We start from the raw sequence: 16,108 nt of genomic DNA on the forward strand, positions 1-16,108 counted from the left end.
TAGCAGACGATTCCATTTAGCGCAAAGAGCGTCTGATAAAGGAATGACCATTTTCTTATTTTATTATTATTATTATTATTAGAAAGAACTCAAAGAAGTAAAGTAAAGAATCAAATCATCAATGAGATGGAAAGTGAGGGAAAATGAGCAAGAAAATAGACAGATGATTGATTTCATCTCTTTTTTTGCTTAACTGTGCACAGTCTCTCCTTTAGACAAAGTAGTTGCTGCAGGTGCCTCACTTAATCGTTCTTCAACCGAAGCCTTTTTTGCTTCGACATATAGAATCTGTCTGTCACTTCAGGTATATGTTTGTTACTAATTAATTTCATTTTCTTTACTTTATCCGCATTTTATTCTACTTTTTGATCTTGTAGGTTAAAATTTTGACTATTTCTCCATAGATGATCTAATTTTTAGCTATAGCTTTTATGCTCAGTCTAGAATAGGCAGGTGTGGTTGTTCATTTCATGATCACATGTTATCTGTAGTGCAAAATTACCATAATTTGGTAAAAATATGGCTTGGTGTGCACTAAAATCTATCAACTGCAAGATTTAGTAACTGATAAGTCAAGTGATGATCTATTTGCTTGGCACAATAGCATAAGGGATGTTTCGTTCAACTAGTTTCTTCTTTTGTGGTTTTTTAAGTGTTGCATGTGCTTGGTCTATGCACTCAAAGCCCTTGCCTTGGTTTGTGTACCCCACAATTTTCATGTCAAGTTACACATATTCAGCTCATATATCCGTTGGTGATATCATATTTATGTTTAATTTCAGTTATCTGCCACTGTCTAATAATTTTACTAGACAGTAGTTTTGTAAGAGCCTATTGATTTACGGTTCTTGATGGTTTGCTTGTGTGACTTTGTTATTGGTTGAAGAGATTCTAAAGCTCATATTTTGGACGTTTTAGAGTTTTATCTATTTTTGACTGCAAGCATCCTCCCCCTACGCCACATACAGCTGTAATGTATTACAGTTTAACATATTTAGATATTGTTTTACTTACTTCTTGTATATTTTTTTATCCTTCCTCAATTTGGACATACTTGCAGCATATTATGATTTTAAGATTCTAGACTTCCATGTGTTCTCATTGCTGTCACACCTTTCCAAATTAAGGATCGCTGAAGCTCTTGGAGATCTCTTTAAGGGCAACTTGACCTCAGAACCAACTGAAGCTTGTTTCCTGTTTCGACATTTTTGTGGGCTCATTCATCTTCTCCACGTCTCATCGTTACTGACTTTGTCTGTGGGCAAAGTTTGTAATTGATTGCATGTATGTTTCATCTAAACTTCACAGTGTTGGGGTTAATCCCTATCAAGTTGGTTTAAATTGAGAGGAATCCAAACAATATTGGAATGGAACAATCAGATAAACAATTTCAATACAATTCCAGGGAACCTGGACGTGAAGGATTCCATCCTGCATCTCAAGCATTCTTGCTAGATCCTACAAGCGGCAGAAGTACTAATGTGAGACTTCCTGACCTAAATGTATCAGAAGTTAAACCTGTACTTAATTACTCCATACAGACAGGTGAGGAGTTTGCTCTTGAATTTATGCGTGATCGAGTTAATCATAAGAAGCCTCTCATCCCAAGTATGCTTAGTGATCCTAATCATGCCCCGAGTTATATGGAACTAAAAGGTATTTTAAGTACTAGTCATACAGGTTCTGAAAGTGTTTCAGATGTTTCAATGCTCCCTTTAGCTGAGAAAGGTGCAAAAAAAATTGAGAGAACAAACTTGTCTTTGTATGAAGAGAGAAGCAACCACGGGTCAGTTTATTCGGTGCCACAAACTTCATCAGAATGTGAAAGTCAAGAATTTGTACATGGTTTTACCTCCTCAATGGCCTCTAATAGAGCATCTACAAAGACAAAGGTTCTCTGCAGCTTTGGTGGTACAATACTGCCCCGTCCTAGTGATGGAAAGTTTAGGTATGTTGGGGGTGAAACACGAATTATATGTATATCAAAGGAAAATTCGTGGGAAGAGCTTAAGCAGAAAACTTTAGCAATTTATGACCAAGCTCATGTGATAAAATATCAGCTTCCTGGAGAGGATCTTGATGCATTGGTTTCTGTTTCATGTGATGAGGATCTGCATAATATGATGGAGGAATGGAATGAAGTTGAAGGTAGACAAGAATCACAAAAACTTAGAATGTTTCTGTTCTCCATGAGTGATTTGGAGGATGCTCAGTTTAACTTGGGCAGTTTGGAGGGTGATTATGAGATTCAGTATGTAGTTGCAGTTAATGGCATGGACTTGGGATCAAGAAAAAACTCAATTGTACATGGTTTGGCAGGCTCTTCGGGAAATAATTTAAGTGAGCTAGATGGATTAAATATTGATGGGGAGATGAGTAGCGTGGCAGCTGTCTCTGTTGGGGTCAGTACTTCACCTTTGACTAGCACTTTCCAATCTGCTCAACCAGTTCTTCAGAATTTCTCCAGTGCACATGAAACCCATCTGCAGTGTTATCATGGCCAAATGATGGACCATAGAGAAGCTCAGCAATTCCTGGCACACTATCCCCATGATTCTTCTAAGTACTCCCCTTCTGAAGAAATTCCCTATTCAACCTCCCTTCAGGGGCTTATGAATCAACAAGGAGGTTTGAATGGAGGAAACTCATGTGGCAGCCATCATGGGCAGAATTCACAGACATTAGTAAAGGAAGTCAAGAGGAAACCTGATGGTTCAGTTCAGCATGAGGTTGGCAATGAAAAAACTCGTCCCCTAGAAAAGGCTGTTCCAGTTAATAAAATATCAGTTGCAGTTGCTGCACAAGAAGATCTCCATTCTCTGCCCTCAAAAAATGAGGGAAAGCGCCATGAATCTGAAAATGTCTCTTCTTCTGTAGATGCCTTTAATCAGGTGCAGATTTCTAAATTATGTGAAGATGATCATTGTTCCCCATCTAGTAGTACATTTGGTCTGAGTGGTGCTGATTCTGTTTCTAATTTGATAGACTTTAGCTACTATGAACCATCTGTACCTCCACAGAGAGTTTATTATTCAGAAAGGATACCCAGGGAACAAGCAGAGCAGATGAATAGGTTATCAAAATCTGATGATTCACATGGTTCTCTGTTTCTTATTTCTCATTCTCATTCTGATATTACCGAACATAAGTCTATTACAGAATCTGCTGAAAACTTTATTCAAAGTAATCTGGATCTCCATACTGAACACCCCATGCCAACTGCAAAACCATTGCATATAGATCCTCAACAAATCAATGATGGGCTTGCCCAACTCCAGAAGTACAAGGAGTTTGCAGATGCAGTTTCTCAGATGAACAAGACGCTTTTGGATTCTCAAGATGTTTTGCAGAGTGGGTTCAAGCTAGCAGTTGCAAATGATGTGGATAATAAAGATTCTGCAAACAGAGATGCTATGCTTAAGGCTGACCATGATCACACTGCAGGTAAACAGAAAAAACTCCCGATTGAAGAAACCAGAGAATCTAGATCTGGAAATCCTGCTGCATCCCAAGTAACTTCTCTTGTGCACCACAAGGATCCTGTGACTGATCTTGCAGAGCCTAAACTGAGTGAGATAACAGGCAAGGATTTTGCTAGTAACAATCTTGGACATTCTCAGCTATTTTCTCGGACAGAGAGCTCAACTAATGATATTTCTCAAGTAATACCCCCTGTTGGTATTTCAGCAACAAAACAGGCAGACATCAGTATAGATATTAATGACAGATTTCCTCGTGATTTTCTTTCTGAAATATTCTCCCGAGGGATACTTACTGAGGATAGGGCAGGTGTTAGTCCAATGCACAAAGATGGAGCTGGCATGAGTGTGATCATGGAAAATCATGAGCCTAAGCACTGGTCATATTTTCAGAAATTGGCACAGGAAGAATTTGTTCTGAAAGATGTTTCTCTTATTGACCAGGATCCTCTTGGTACTCCTCCTTTACTAGCAAAATTAAAAGATGGAGATCAGAAGTCTCACCTTTTTGCACCTTTGACAGAAGATGGAGTTTCAATGGGCCATAAGTATTCCCAGTCCCAGCTCAATTTTGGTAAAGACAGCAATAACAAAAAAATACCAGGAATGGGAGGAGCTGAATCCACAGTTCATTCGAATTTTGGTCATTCCCAGATGAAGGGCAGTGAAAGTATTCAGTTTGGTGCTATGATGGAGAACTTAAAATCTCCAGAGTCACAGTATGAGGTATCTTTTCTCAATTATAATATGTTTTGATAAATTATTTCCTAGCCTGCTGCCTAAAGTTCACTTTACTGATGTTTTAGGGTGGGAAGTTAGAAAACAGGAACATTGGCCTGCCTCCTATTGATATATCTCTTGTAGATTTTGACATCAATACCTTGCAGGTATGCTTTTTGTATATGTAAGCATATATTTAAGTTGATACAAAACTTGTGTCTCCTTCCCCCTCTTTCTCATAAACGAAACCTTTTTTTTGCATGCTTAGAACTTCCTCCTTTGGCATGGGAAAGATTGAACATATTCATTGTTACGTTTGCATGTTTGTATTCTCTTGTTTTCCTTATCCAGTAGTTTGAGATTAACTAAATTTACTTTCAACTAAAGTAAAACATCAGGATGGTCTGCTTATTTATTTTTTTTATTTATTTTAATGGATACATATAGCAGATCATAAAAAATGAAGATCTCGAAGAGCTGAGAGAACTAGGTTCTGGTACTTTTGGAACTGTATATCATGGAAAATGGAGGGGATCAGACGTTGCCATTAAGAGGCTAAAGAAGATTTGTTTCACTGGTCGATCATCAGAGCAAGAGAGATTGGTAACTGTTTCTCAATGGCCTATGCTCACTTTTTAAAAAAAAGTAATCATAAGCTAATTAGCTAATTATTCAACATCTTTTCATAAAATAAATCAATGATAAAAAAGCCAATCCAGGAGTCAACTATATTAGTCTCCTTAGTCTTCAGCTCAAAGTATAGTGATTAAATTTAACTTCCATCTTCTATTTTTTAATGTAATGTTAAATAATCTATGTTCATTGCCATTTTCAGACTATAGAGTTTTGGCGGGAAGCTGAAATTCTTTCAAAGCTTCACCATCCAAATGTAGTAGCATTTTATGGTGTGGTGCAAGATGGACCTGGCGGGACGTTAGCTACTGTGACAGAGTTCATGGTTGATGGTTCTCTTAGGCATGTTTTACTCAAGAAGGATAGGTAAATCATGCATTTATGGAATCTTTAACTTAGTTTGGCATATCTTTCCTCTCTCAATGACAAGTATTTTTAGCATTTTAGATATGCTCAAATGGCTTGTTAATTTGCAATTTCACATGAGACAGTTGATTTTCTCTCATTCCCATGCTTATCTCTTCCAATCTTTATGAACAATTTGGAGAGAATATTGGTAAAATTGCATTTAATTCATTGCTAATGATATGGGTTTATATAAATGAAAGTTGCTTTATATATCAAAATAACAAGTCATTTCAATGTTACAACCCAACCACTTATATTTATCATTTCAATCTTATATTTTTCCAATGTGGGATAACATTCTCAACACTTCCTCTCAGGTGCAATCATATGGTTGTCATTTGACAACTAGGTACTATTAACCCAATACTGGTTTAATTATATAACCTTATGGATGACTGAAACCCACAATCCAAATCGGGCTTTGATGCCATGAACAATTTGGAGAGAGTGCTAGTTAAATTACGTTTAATTCATTGTTAATTATACGGGTTTATATAATAATTAAGTTGTTTTACACATCAAAATGACTAGCTATTTCAATTTTGTAATCCAACCACTTATATTTATTCTTTTAATCTCATATTTTTTTCAATATGGGATAACATACCCGTCACTTTACTTGCAGGTATCTAGATCGCCGCAAGAGGCTTCTAATAGCTATGGATGCTGCATTTGGAATGGAGTATCTGCACTCAAAGAACATTGTGCATTTTGATTTGAAATGTGACAACTTACTCGTGAACTTAAAAGATCCCCAGCGACCGATATGCAAGGTAAGTTCTGATAGGTATTTATTAAAGTTCTGGTCATTTTTGTCAACTATTCTAACAGAATGGACGCCCCAGGTTGGTGATTTTGGACTGTCAAAAATTAAACGAAATACCTTGGTTTCTGGAGGTGTGCGGGGAACTCTTCCATGGATGGCGCCAGAACTGCTAAATGGTGGCAGCAACAAGGTCTCAGAAAAGGTAAAGGTGTCAGTCTTCAAATTAAATTTCCGCAATGGCACAAGAAATGAGATAATTTTCCAGTTGGTGTAGGTTATTGTTTCATATAATCTTTGGGAAGTTTGGCACTGACCGGATGGAAGCATCTAATATGTTCCTTAGCATCAAGTTAACGAAAATTTTAATGGAATCTCAATTTTTTAATTTCTTCTAGTTCATCAACAGGCTTTGGTAAAAGTAAGCTAACTGGTGTCGGTTTTAGGAAGTTTTTCTTGCATGCATCATCTATTTTAATGCAAGACAAAAGGCATGAACCTAATTTTACAGGGTTGTCAATTCTATTTCATCTTAATTATCTAGCTTTTGAGAACTTATTTTGAATTATTATTTTACATTGATTCTTAGGTTGACGTTTTTTCCTTTGGAATTGTGCTATGGGAGATTCTCACTGGTGAAGAGCCATACGCTAACATGCACTATGGTGCAATCATAGGTGCAGTTCTACTACTTTTTTTGCTTCTTCCTGTCCATGCCTGTATCACAAGATAATCCAATGCTTGAAAAATCAATTATTAAGTCATATAGGGTATCAAAATGAATATAAATTATTTTGCACATGGGATTGGGGTTTAGTATTTTGATTTACTAACTAGTTAATCTTGAGTGGAATTTAGTTTAACAACAATTGGCTAATCTTGCTTCCATATATGCCCTAATCTATGTAATCTGTGTCGTTCTTTTCCAGCAACATGGAATATTTGCGCGCATAGTCTAGAATTGGTCTTTAGGTTCTAGCTGTGTATTTGTGTGTGCAGTGTCTTTACTAAATCTCCCAATTTCCTTGTGTGCAGGTGGAATTGTAAATAACACATTGAGACCAGCCATTCCGAATTTCTGTGATCCCGACTGGAAAAGGTTGATGGAGCAGTGTTGGGCCCCTAATCCTGCAGCCAGGCCTTCCTTCACAGAAATTGCTGGACGTCTGCGCATAATGTCTACAGCTGCTAACCAAACCAAAGGACATGGTCACAAGACACCAAAGTAATGATTTGAAGGTTCGTCCTTTCCCCTTTTCCATGACAAGTTGATTCATTAAACTATACACCCCAAACAGACTTGTGGCATATTATTAGTAGTACTTAACTATGCCTCGGATTCCAAACTAGTTGGGGTTGATCACAGTGATGTTTGTTCTCCATCCAGCTCTCTTCAGGAGTAGTTCTAGGCTATCCGCTGTGATATCAAGTCATTTCAAGAATCAATCTACTTGTATCATATTAGCAGGAGGGAGGAAGCAATCTACTTGTATCATATTAGCAGGAGGGAGAGATTGACTTCCATTAATGTTTTTAAAATGGAAGTTCTCTTTGATATATATAATACATGTATATTAATAGCGTTTTTCTTCTAGAATTATCGAGTTGTTGTTGGATTTGACAGTTTGAAACGGTGTTGTTCGCCTGCCCTTTTGGTTTATCATGTTTGACTTTGTATGTGCTGGCAAGTGAGCTTTCATATTATTACTATCTTGAGAATGTGCTATGCTAATGCTAAACATCGTCTACATTTTAAACCTCTCATATGAGGTTGAAATATTTTCGTGGGGTCTTCTATAGTAGTTTCTTGTAATTCTATAGCTAATTTAAAAGAAACTAAAAGGAGCAGAAAAGAGGCCAATATAATTTATGAACAAAGACTACAGTTGCTCACGTAGTTGAAGGCTATTGGAACAAGTAGAGGTGTGAGAACTGACCTGTAAGTTAGGTCTCTTACATGAACAATCTACGTTGTAATCCTGTCCTGGATCATATAATTATACAAATCCGGGAATTCAATTATTGGTTATTTCAGATAAATATACAAAACCCGTAATAATGACGACACTATCCAAGCATCAGGCAGAAGAAGAAGAAACACTCTGCACTTGCCATGAAGGCGCCAGCATGATAGGCCTTCCTTTCCAACCAAGGAGGAGAACCATTTTCACTGGCTAGAATATATCCCTCACAGCCATAAACAGAGAGCATCATTCCAGCTTGGCTCATGCACTTTAACCCAACTACTTGAAACCCTGTTCTGCCTAATTGCCTTCTCCATTGGTCTGCCTTTTCATGCCTCTCAACCCTATCAGAACCTTAATAAGCTATAATGTTGCAAATCTCCTCGGCAAAGCGAGACTTCTCTATCTTCATCCTTTGCCGGCTATTTCTTGGAAGACTAGCCTCAGGGGAATCAAAAATGGCAGAATAGTAGTGAAGAGATTCAAGAAATCGCCCAAGAAAAAAAAAGGACCATTATGGTTTGCATCTTGCTCCACTACAGTAAGCAAGGTTGGATTTAGTTTCTTGATTGCTTGAAGAACTGCCTTGAAGTAGCCTCTACTCTCTTTGGCAAAATTGTGCAAGTGCATAATGCTATTGACAAATAATGCCTCCCCTTCCCTCAAGTTCAGATTCTCCCTAGTTAAAAGTGATGGTGTAATTGACTCTGATATCATGTTAAACTCTAACGAGACGCCTAGTGAACTAGCATCCTCTACAAGCGCGTTCATGCTAGCTTCAAGCTCTAATAAATTTTGCTCATTGATTAAATCCTGTGATTCGGAATCTAGGTGGCCCCTCAGGTGTTGATGCTAGACTTCTGATAAACGAAGGCCACTGAAGGGTTTGATCCATTCCAAGATCAATCACATGCAGTGAGTCCTTCCCTTTTGCTGCTTGACACATTCGTTTGCAGCCATGAAACCAAAAGCAATGTGAGGAGTTGTTTGGTAAAGGAGTTGAAAGGCTTCCATTTTCTCCCCCGTAGCGATGAATGAGACAACCATGCCCCTATTTGTGAATGTACCATTGGCATTGACGGTATGAAAAAGTGACAATCTGGACTTCAAACCAGTTGCAAAGCAATAGCAAAGTCTTTGCAAGGAATCACCCCAAGGATTAACTGAAGCCCAAATTTGGCCAAGAATTAAGTTAGCCAATTGTACGTCTCTACAACCCAAGCCAATTGTGCGTCTCTACAACCCACAGCCTCAGCACACGCCAACAACAAGCGCACCAAATAAAGGCCTTGGTCTACGTCATAACTCACCTCTTCAAACCTTGGAACAGCAACAAAATCTTCAAATGAGTCGATGCTTATCTCCAATTCATCTCCTCCTAACAGCATTGGAACATCGCCAAAAACATTGTCCACCATGGAAAATGTCTCCATCTCATCTTGAAAGTGATCGATAAATTTTGGAACTTCTGGGGGCATCGATGATTATCATCTTTGTCTTCTTGATCCACATTAACGAAGCTATCATCGACCTCAGAAGCAGCTAGGTGAAGAGTGCTGGTGGTGGTATCATCAGAAGAAGAGAGCAGTTCAAACTCATGATTCATCATTGTTTCCTCCAACTCTTCTCCTTGTTCCTGCTCCATTCAAGCAGGGCAGAACCTTCGAATGGCAAGATCATGGTTGAGACTCTCGTGCATGGGGAAGGAGAGCCAGCAATTCAAGGCTTCCATTGGTCAAATTCTTGAAGGAGAGGTGGGGGAAGTAAAAATGGCTAATCAGACTTTGGATATCAGTCACATAGGATAAAATATATGGCGTTCCCTTCTCTTAGCTATGTTGAATAAGAATATTCTAAGTTTTGTCTAATTGAATCTTCCACAAAGAATATGTTAAAAATGTGAAGGGTAATTAGCAGGCAAAGTGGTCTAGCAGTTCATTAAAAAAAAGCCAGATGATCTAATTCAACTCTAACCAACCCATCCCCAACCGACATCCCCACCACCACCCCAAACCGAAAAAATAGAAATAATAGCACCATTACTTGCTAATAGCCAAATTTAAGGGCACCTTATTGCCCTTAGAAAACCTAAAGGAAGAGTATAAAACTTAGAAAGAAAGTGGAGGTGCTTGGAGAATATCAAAAGGGACATGGTGGGAATGGCGACAGCAAGCATTGTTAATTAAAAGATCAAATGCAATAGAAAGTTGGAGGACTTGTCCAGTACCTTAGCCGGTGACGGCGTTAAAGACAAACCCATTTTGGAGGGGCCGGTTAACCCAACGAACGTGGGTCCCATTGGCGTCATGTGCTTGTCACCTTGGACGGCCAACAAACAATGAGACATTGCTAGATTGGAGATAGGTGGCTCTCTCATAACTTTTCTTGTGGGTTTCTCTTTTTGTTTCTTTTTATTTTCTTTATATGGAAACTGTATCACCTAACGCCATAATCATCCACCCGGTGTTTTTATGAATCGGACTCAAAAAGCTCAGGTGACGGTGACCGAACGCGCCTGATTAGCACCTCAGCAAAAATGATTTCACATGTTTGTCACGTGAGGTGGCAACGGAATGGGACCAACAAAGTAAAACATAACAAACAAAAAAAGAACTTCCCTTTCCCAAAACACCCTCACTCTCTTCCTTCTTATTACGAAGATTACCACGGTACTTGAGGCTGTCGTTTTTCTCCTATGTCGCTGCTGTTTGCGTTGAGCACCTTTGCACTATTGCGACTTCCAGTAATTATCTTCCACGTGCAAATATCAAAAGCCTCCATTAAGAGTCAGAACTTCTACTGGTCGACACGTGGCCTGAACAGATACCCACGCAAGTCTCCCTTTCTCTCTCTAATTTCAAAGTATACATTCAAAAGCTCCTGTGTCCCTCGATTTTAACCTTCACTTTCTCCCTCTGAAAATTTTCTCTTTCACTTTCTTAGGGTTTCTACTGGAGAGCTCTCGGCTTAGATTCAGTTGGAAATTAATGGGTATTTTTTTTTTCATTTATTACTTTATTTTTTATCTGTCAAATTCTTTTTTTTTTTTTTCTGCTTTTCCTGCTTTGTGTACTATCTAATCCTCTGTTTGGTTGTTGAGAAAAGTTGAGAAGAAAGTGAAATTATCTATGGTTATTAAGATATCGGATGTGTCCTTAAGCTAAGATAAAATTTGCTTTCTTTTTCTTGCAAATTTGCTTTCTTTTTCTTGTTCTTTCTTAGATACCAAGCAGTGGATAGGGTTTTTAATTCATAAAATAAGTCCAATTGTTGATTTTGGTCACTTGCATGATTTTATTTTCTTTGTTTCAAGTAGTGATGATGTTTGATTCTTAACGAGTTAGTGATAAAAAAATTGTAAGACAATTATGATTAAAAGAGTAAATCTTAGCTCTTTTAATGTTTAGGATTCCATGGTGGAAGACCTTACAATCCTTAAGGTGTAAGTGATCTGATAGAATAAAAGATAACACATGACTTGAATGTAAAAGAAAAAAGGGTACTCCTTGCGAGTTTGTAGTTTTAGTCTTTGCTGTTAGGTGCATACATCTGAAAATAATATTCCTTGGTCCATTTTTCATGGGTTGTAACTTTAAATTTTCTGGCTTCTTTTCTTCTTCTTCTTCTTCTTTTCCTATTAACTTTTTTAGAACATACAGAATTTCAGTTTCTTTGTACTGTGAGGCCTGTGGACAGAATGGACGCCTTTTTAGATGGCATTTTTTTTAATACATTCATTGGCACATTTAAATTCATCAATATTTCAACAATTACAGCAAACAACATAAAGAAATTATGGTTTAATATCATGTACCACTTATCTTTTGGCCATCTTACCTATTCAAAGTTGAAGAGGAAATCTATTTTGTGCCATCAAGAGGATACCAATCATGAAATGAATCTGTAATAACTGATTCCAGTCTAGTCTTATAATTCTGTTTTTGACATTTTCATATGAGTTGATGCAGAAGCTTGTGAAAGTTACTCATTGTGGTATTTATGGTGTCATATCTGTTTTTCTTGGTACTTTAGCTGGTTTTAGGGTACCCCTTTTCTTTTCTCTTTCCTTGAGATTAAGGCATAGTTGTTGTTGTTGTTTGAGATATTTTAAACTCAGGTTAAAATTAATTTCGATCCTTTACAGTCTGATGAGAGTATAGTTCAAACACGGGTACAAGTAACTTGTAGAATAATTCATGGATCAATCAGAGCAAACACAACAACAACAACATTCCCAGCAACCACAGCAGCCTGTAATGGGAGTGGTAGCTGGTGCAGGTCAGATGTCCTATACTACTACCCCCTACCAAACTGCTGCAATGATTGCTTCAGGAACACCTGCCATAGCTGTGCCTTCCCCAACTCAGCCACCATCCACTTTCTCCAATTCCCCTCATCAGCTTACCTACCAACAGGCCCAGCACTTCCACCATCAACAGCAGCAACAGCAGCAGCAGCAGCTTCAAATGTTCTGGGCGAACCAAATGCAAGAAATTGAGCAAACAAGTGACTTCAAGAATCACAGCCTCCCGCTTGCACGGATTAAAAAAATAATGAAAGCTGATGAAGACGTCCGAATGATTTCAGCTGAGGCTCCTGTTATATTTGCTAAGGCGTGTGAAATGTTCATCTTGGAGCTAACTCTGCGCTCTTGGATTCACACAGAAGAGAACAAGAGGAGGACATTACAAAAGAATGATATTGCAGCTGCCATTTCGAGGACTGACGTTTTTGATTTCTTGGTTGATATTATTCCCAGAGATGAATTAAAAGAGGAGGGATTAGGGGTCACTAAGGCTACTATTCCTATGGTTGGTTCTCCTGCTGATATTCCGTATTACTATGTCCCACCACAGCCTCCTGTGGGACCTCCAGGGATGATTATGGGAAAGCCAGTTGATCAAGCAGCAGCCTATGGAGCCCAGCAGCCTCGACCACCTGTGGCATTCATGCCGTGGCCACAGACTCAACCACAGCAACAAGAAGCTCAACAGCAGCAAAGTGATACTTCATGAAGGGCCAGGTAATGTGAACTGTTGATTATCAGCATAGAGCTGGTGATCGACAATGAATTTTAGTAGCATCTTGTATCTTTAGTGAAAGGGTTAGCGTTAGTCTCTTGTAATGCTAGAACTGAGTTGTTTATGCTTGTCAAATGTGAGGCAGCTGGATCATGTATGGGCTTGTGTTTCCTCTTATTTTGACAAATCTCTATGATTGTGCGTCTTTAATTTTGTGGTGGTATCTGGATAGAAGGGAAGTATGATGGCTGTAATTTTCAAATTTTGGTTGACTAATCTGGTGATGGATAGAGCTTCAAAGGAATCTGACTGTTTTTGAAGCTATTGGATGTTAAAAGCATTTTTTTTTTTTCTCCAGCAATTTGCATACTTTTACCCCTTGTTTGGATTGGGAAAAATGAAGAGAAGAGAAAAGAAAAGAAATATGATATCTCACATTTCCTTTGTTTAGGTAGCAAATAAAGGAAAGAAATAAGAAGAAATGACGGTGAATTATATTTCTCAATTTCTCTTCATGAACCTAAAATATTTCTTTCCAATTTAGGGTGAAATGGAGGGAGATGGAGAGAATTAGACTTTATTTTTGTTAAAATTACTTATACACTCTTAACATCATACGATGACATCTTAAATTCATGGCAATTAAGTAATTTTAATAAGAGTGGAATTTTATTTCTCCTCTATTTTAGCAAACTATTTTAGCAAACTATCCAAACAATAGGAAAGAAATTTAATTTTTCTTTTTTTTTTTTCTCTTTATTTTTCTCTCTTTAATTTCTTCTCTTTTTCCTTACTCAATTAAGGATCCAAACGAAAGGTTAATTCTTCATAATCCATTACTCGCAATTAGTCTTTATGATCAGAGGCACACTCTGGGGTTGGTGGCTGGGCTTGCGATGCGGAAAACCAATAATCCAACTCATCCCAGTGCTGAGACTGAGTTTGCTTGCATTTTCTCTTGGCTTTTCTACCTCCCCCTCTAACAGAAATGTAGAATTCATCACGTAATTCGCGGTCTTCTTTGTGAGTTGGGTTGATTGATAGACATTTAGGGAACGCATATTGATCACCTTTTAACATTTGGTGCCCCTTTTATGAAGCTTCTCACATTGGTCCCTTTCTCTGCTTGCTTAATTAGTCTGCACGTCTGATGAAGACACTAAATTACTAGTTAAATCAACCTTCTTCGAATTAGAAATTTGTATTTAATCTTAATTGTATTTGCCAACTTCTTAATCAAGTCATCTTCCATGGAGAACATCACGCCCCATGGACACTGAAAAATTCAGCATAGTCATCACGGGCAAATTACCAATGAGCATAGTGCCATTACCAGCGTGGACTCTGATTATGAAATCAAAATTGATTGGTTTAATTTTGAATTAAAATTACCTTGTTTTAAAAAAATAAAACATGTAAATTTGATTTAAATTAAAATTAAAATTAAAACTGAAATTAAATTGGGCAATAGGATTCTATTTCGATTTCTCAAAACTATAAATTTAAGATCGATTTCTGTCCGGGTTGGGGTTGGCCACTTCTAGTAGTTCTTACTTGAAACTCAAGACTTTGTATTGAATGAATACTAGAAAGGATTGGATGTCTTATGCATTACAGAGACTCAAATTTGTCATGATATGCAAATGTGAATTGATTTGTCGAGTGTCCATTGGATCCAAGATGCATGAGCTTGTTTATTTTCAAGGAAAAAAAATATGTAGTCTTGAAGTGATTACATTGTCCAACGCACCAAGCAATAGACAACATCAAAGCATATAAATGTTACTAGTGTTATTAATATACCTAGGGCAAACAAACTATTACTTAACTCCATTGATACGCCAAAAGAAAACCATTTTCCATCACCATTCGATCCTTTACTTGATGATTACTTTTTAAGCAAAACTAATAACGGAATGCAGTTAAACATATCCCATGGACAAACCAGTTAACATGAAGAGAAAAATGATTCAGTCTTGATCAACACCCTCGAAAGCCCAAGCATTTTCCTCAAGAAGCATTGCCTCCTCTTCCGGCGTGAAATCATTCTCGATCTCCAAAAACTGTCTCACGTACGTACTTCCCACTCTTGTTTTTGATGCGATCAGCCACGGCCTCATTAAACACAGCCAGCAAATTCTTTGATGTCCAGATAATTAACCGCCAATATCAACTCTCTCGTTTGCTTGTTGTTCAGTTCCTTCACGAAGTCAGCATCGTACTCCTTCCTGGCTTCCTCCGGGGCCTATTCAGCGCCGAACCTCAAGTTATTTGTGCATTATACTGGATGAAGAGAGAAAGCAGTTCGGAGGATACGTTCGGCAGCGGAATTACCTTGATGCATGACGTCTCAGTATTGTCGTCCAAGAAGGTTTTCAACGTCGCGGATTCCATTGCCAGTGACTCCACGTACGACTACAAAGCATTTGGCATCGGCAGTCCTGAGACTGAAGGGGCGGAGGGGAGCGAAGGTTTCAGTGAATACGTAGGATCAATGATACGTTTTCCGCTGTTACTTAGCACTTTGCTTTCTAATTATGAAATAAAAATAAATTAATTAAATAAAAGAAAAAAATATTTTTATTATATTAGTTGGTTATCTATTCAAAAATAATAAAAAATTAAAATTAAAATTTATTGTTATATCTTATAATGTAATTTTTATATTTATATGATATCAAGAACATTTTTGCAATTTCAATTTTTATAATTTCCTCATTCTCTCACATTTTCACTCCAAATTAATAAAAAACTTTTTTAAAAGTTTGAAGAGAAATTAAAATTTTTTATTATTTACTCAAAAAATTAATAATTTTATCTTCTTTCATTTTTTTCAAAATAAATAAAATATTTTAATACCTGACAATAATAATAATAAATAAATTATTTTGGTAAATTATTGTTACTAGCAGAAAAGGTTTGTTCGGTTTTTTTTTTCCTAATCCAAAGTTGTGAATAAACAAAGAGAATAGAAATCAAAGTTACAAGAATCATCCCATTTTTAAAAATCAATAGGCTGCATGAATGACGGGCCCAATATCATTACAAAATTCCATTTCTTGATGCTCAAAAGTTAATTGCTACTTAACGAGTTTAGTAATCACCATTTTAATTTGTAAT

The 16,108-nt window shown here is 37.3% G+C and overlaps 2 protein-coding genes and 2 pseudogenes across 8 annotated transcripts; 2 read left to right on the forward strand and 2 right to left on the reverse strand.

Moving 5' to 3' along the window:
* Nucleotides 1-23: 23 nt before the first annotated feature.
* Nucleotides 24-7,713, forward strand: LOC110643153 (uncharacterized). Of its 7 annotated transcripts, XM_058132886.1 has the most exons (11): nt 24-304; nt 1,061-1,284; nt 1,406-4,205; nt 4,286-4,366; nt 4,650-4,802; nt 5,035-5,198; nt 5,866-6,013; nt 6,086-6,208; nt 6,593-6,680; nt 7,039-7,242; nt 7,391-7,713. In XM_058132886.1, coding segments are annotated over exons 2-10 (3,753 nt in total). In that variant the 5' UTR covers nt 24-304; nt 1,061-1,282; the 3' UTR covers nt 7,233-7,242; nt 7,391-7,713. The 7 variants fall into 7 exon arrangements, with proteins under 7 accessions (XP_057988869.1, XP_021651106.1, XP_021651103.1 ...); XM_021795414.2 differs by having other exon boundaries at nt 32-304; nt 1,128-1,284; nt 4,647-4,802; nt 5,866-6,208; XM_021795415.2 differs by having other exon boundaries at nt 34-304; nt 1,128-4,205; nt 4,647-4,802.
* A 133-nt stretch (nt 7,714-7,846) lies between these two features.
* LOC110643155 (GRAS family protein RAD1-like) lies at nt 7,847-10,572 on the reverse strand (annotated as a pseudogene).
* Nucleotides 10,573-10,799: 227 nt separating this feature from the next.
* On the forward strand, nt 10,800-13,292 carry LOC110643154 (nuclear transcription factor Y subunit C-2). The gene is made up of 2 exons (XM_021795419.2): nt 10,800-10,958; nt 12,112-13,292. Exon 2 carries the CDS (start codon nt 12,164-12,166, stop codon nt 12,980-12,982), a length of 819 nt encoding a protein of 272 aa, XP_021651111.1. The 5' UTR covers nt 10,800-10,958; nt 12,112-12,163; the 3' UTR covers nt 12,983-13,292.
* A 1,361-nt stretch (nt 13,293-14,653) lies between these two features.
* Nucleotides 14,654-16,095, reverse strand: LOC110643164 (SKP1-like protein 14; annotated as a pseudogene).
* Nucleotides 16,096-16,108: the final 13 nt, after the last annotated feature.

The sequence above is a fragment of the Hevea brasiliensis genome, chromosome 13 (genome assembly GCF_030052815.1).
Source record: "Hevea brasiliensis isolate MT/VB/25A 57/8 chromosome 13, ASM3005281v1, whole genome shotgun sequence".
Lineage (NCBI taxonomy): Eukaryota > Viridiplantae > Streptophyta > Magnoliopsida > Malpighiales > Euphorbiaceae > Hevea > Hevea brasiliensis.

Coding starts and splice junctions, on each gene's coding strand:
- LOC110643153 (XM_021795411.2), top strand. CDS start 1,368: ATGGAACAATCAGATAAACAATTTCAATACAATTCCAGGGAACCTGGA. Junction 4,803..5,034: donor CATCAGAGCAAGAGAGATTG/GTAACTGTTTCT, acceptor TGCCATTTTCAG/ACTATAGAGTTTTGGCGGGA. Junction 6,681..7,038: donor GCACTATGGTGCAATCATAG/GTGCAGTTCTAC, acceptor CCTTGTGTGCAG/GTGGAATTGTAAATAACACA.
- LOC110643154 (XM_021795419.2), top strand. CDS start 12,164: ATGGATCAATCAGAGCAAACACAACAACAACAACATTCCCAGCAACCA.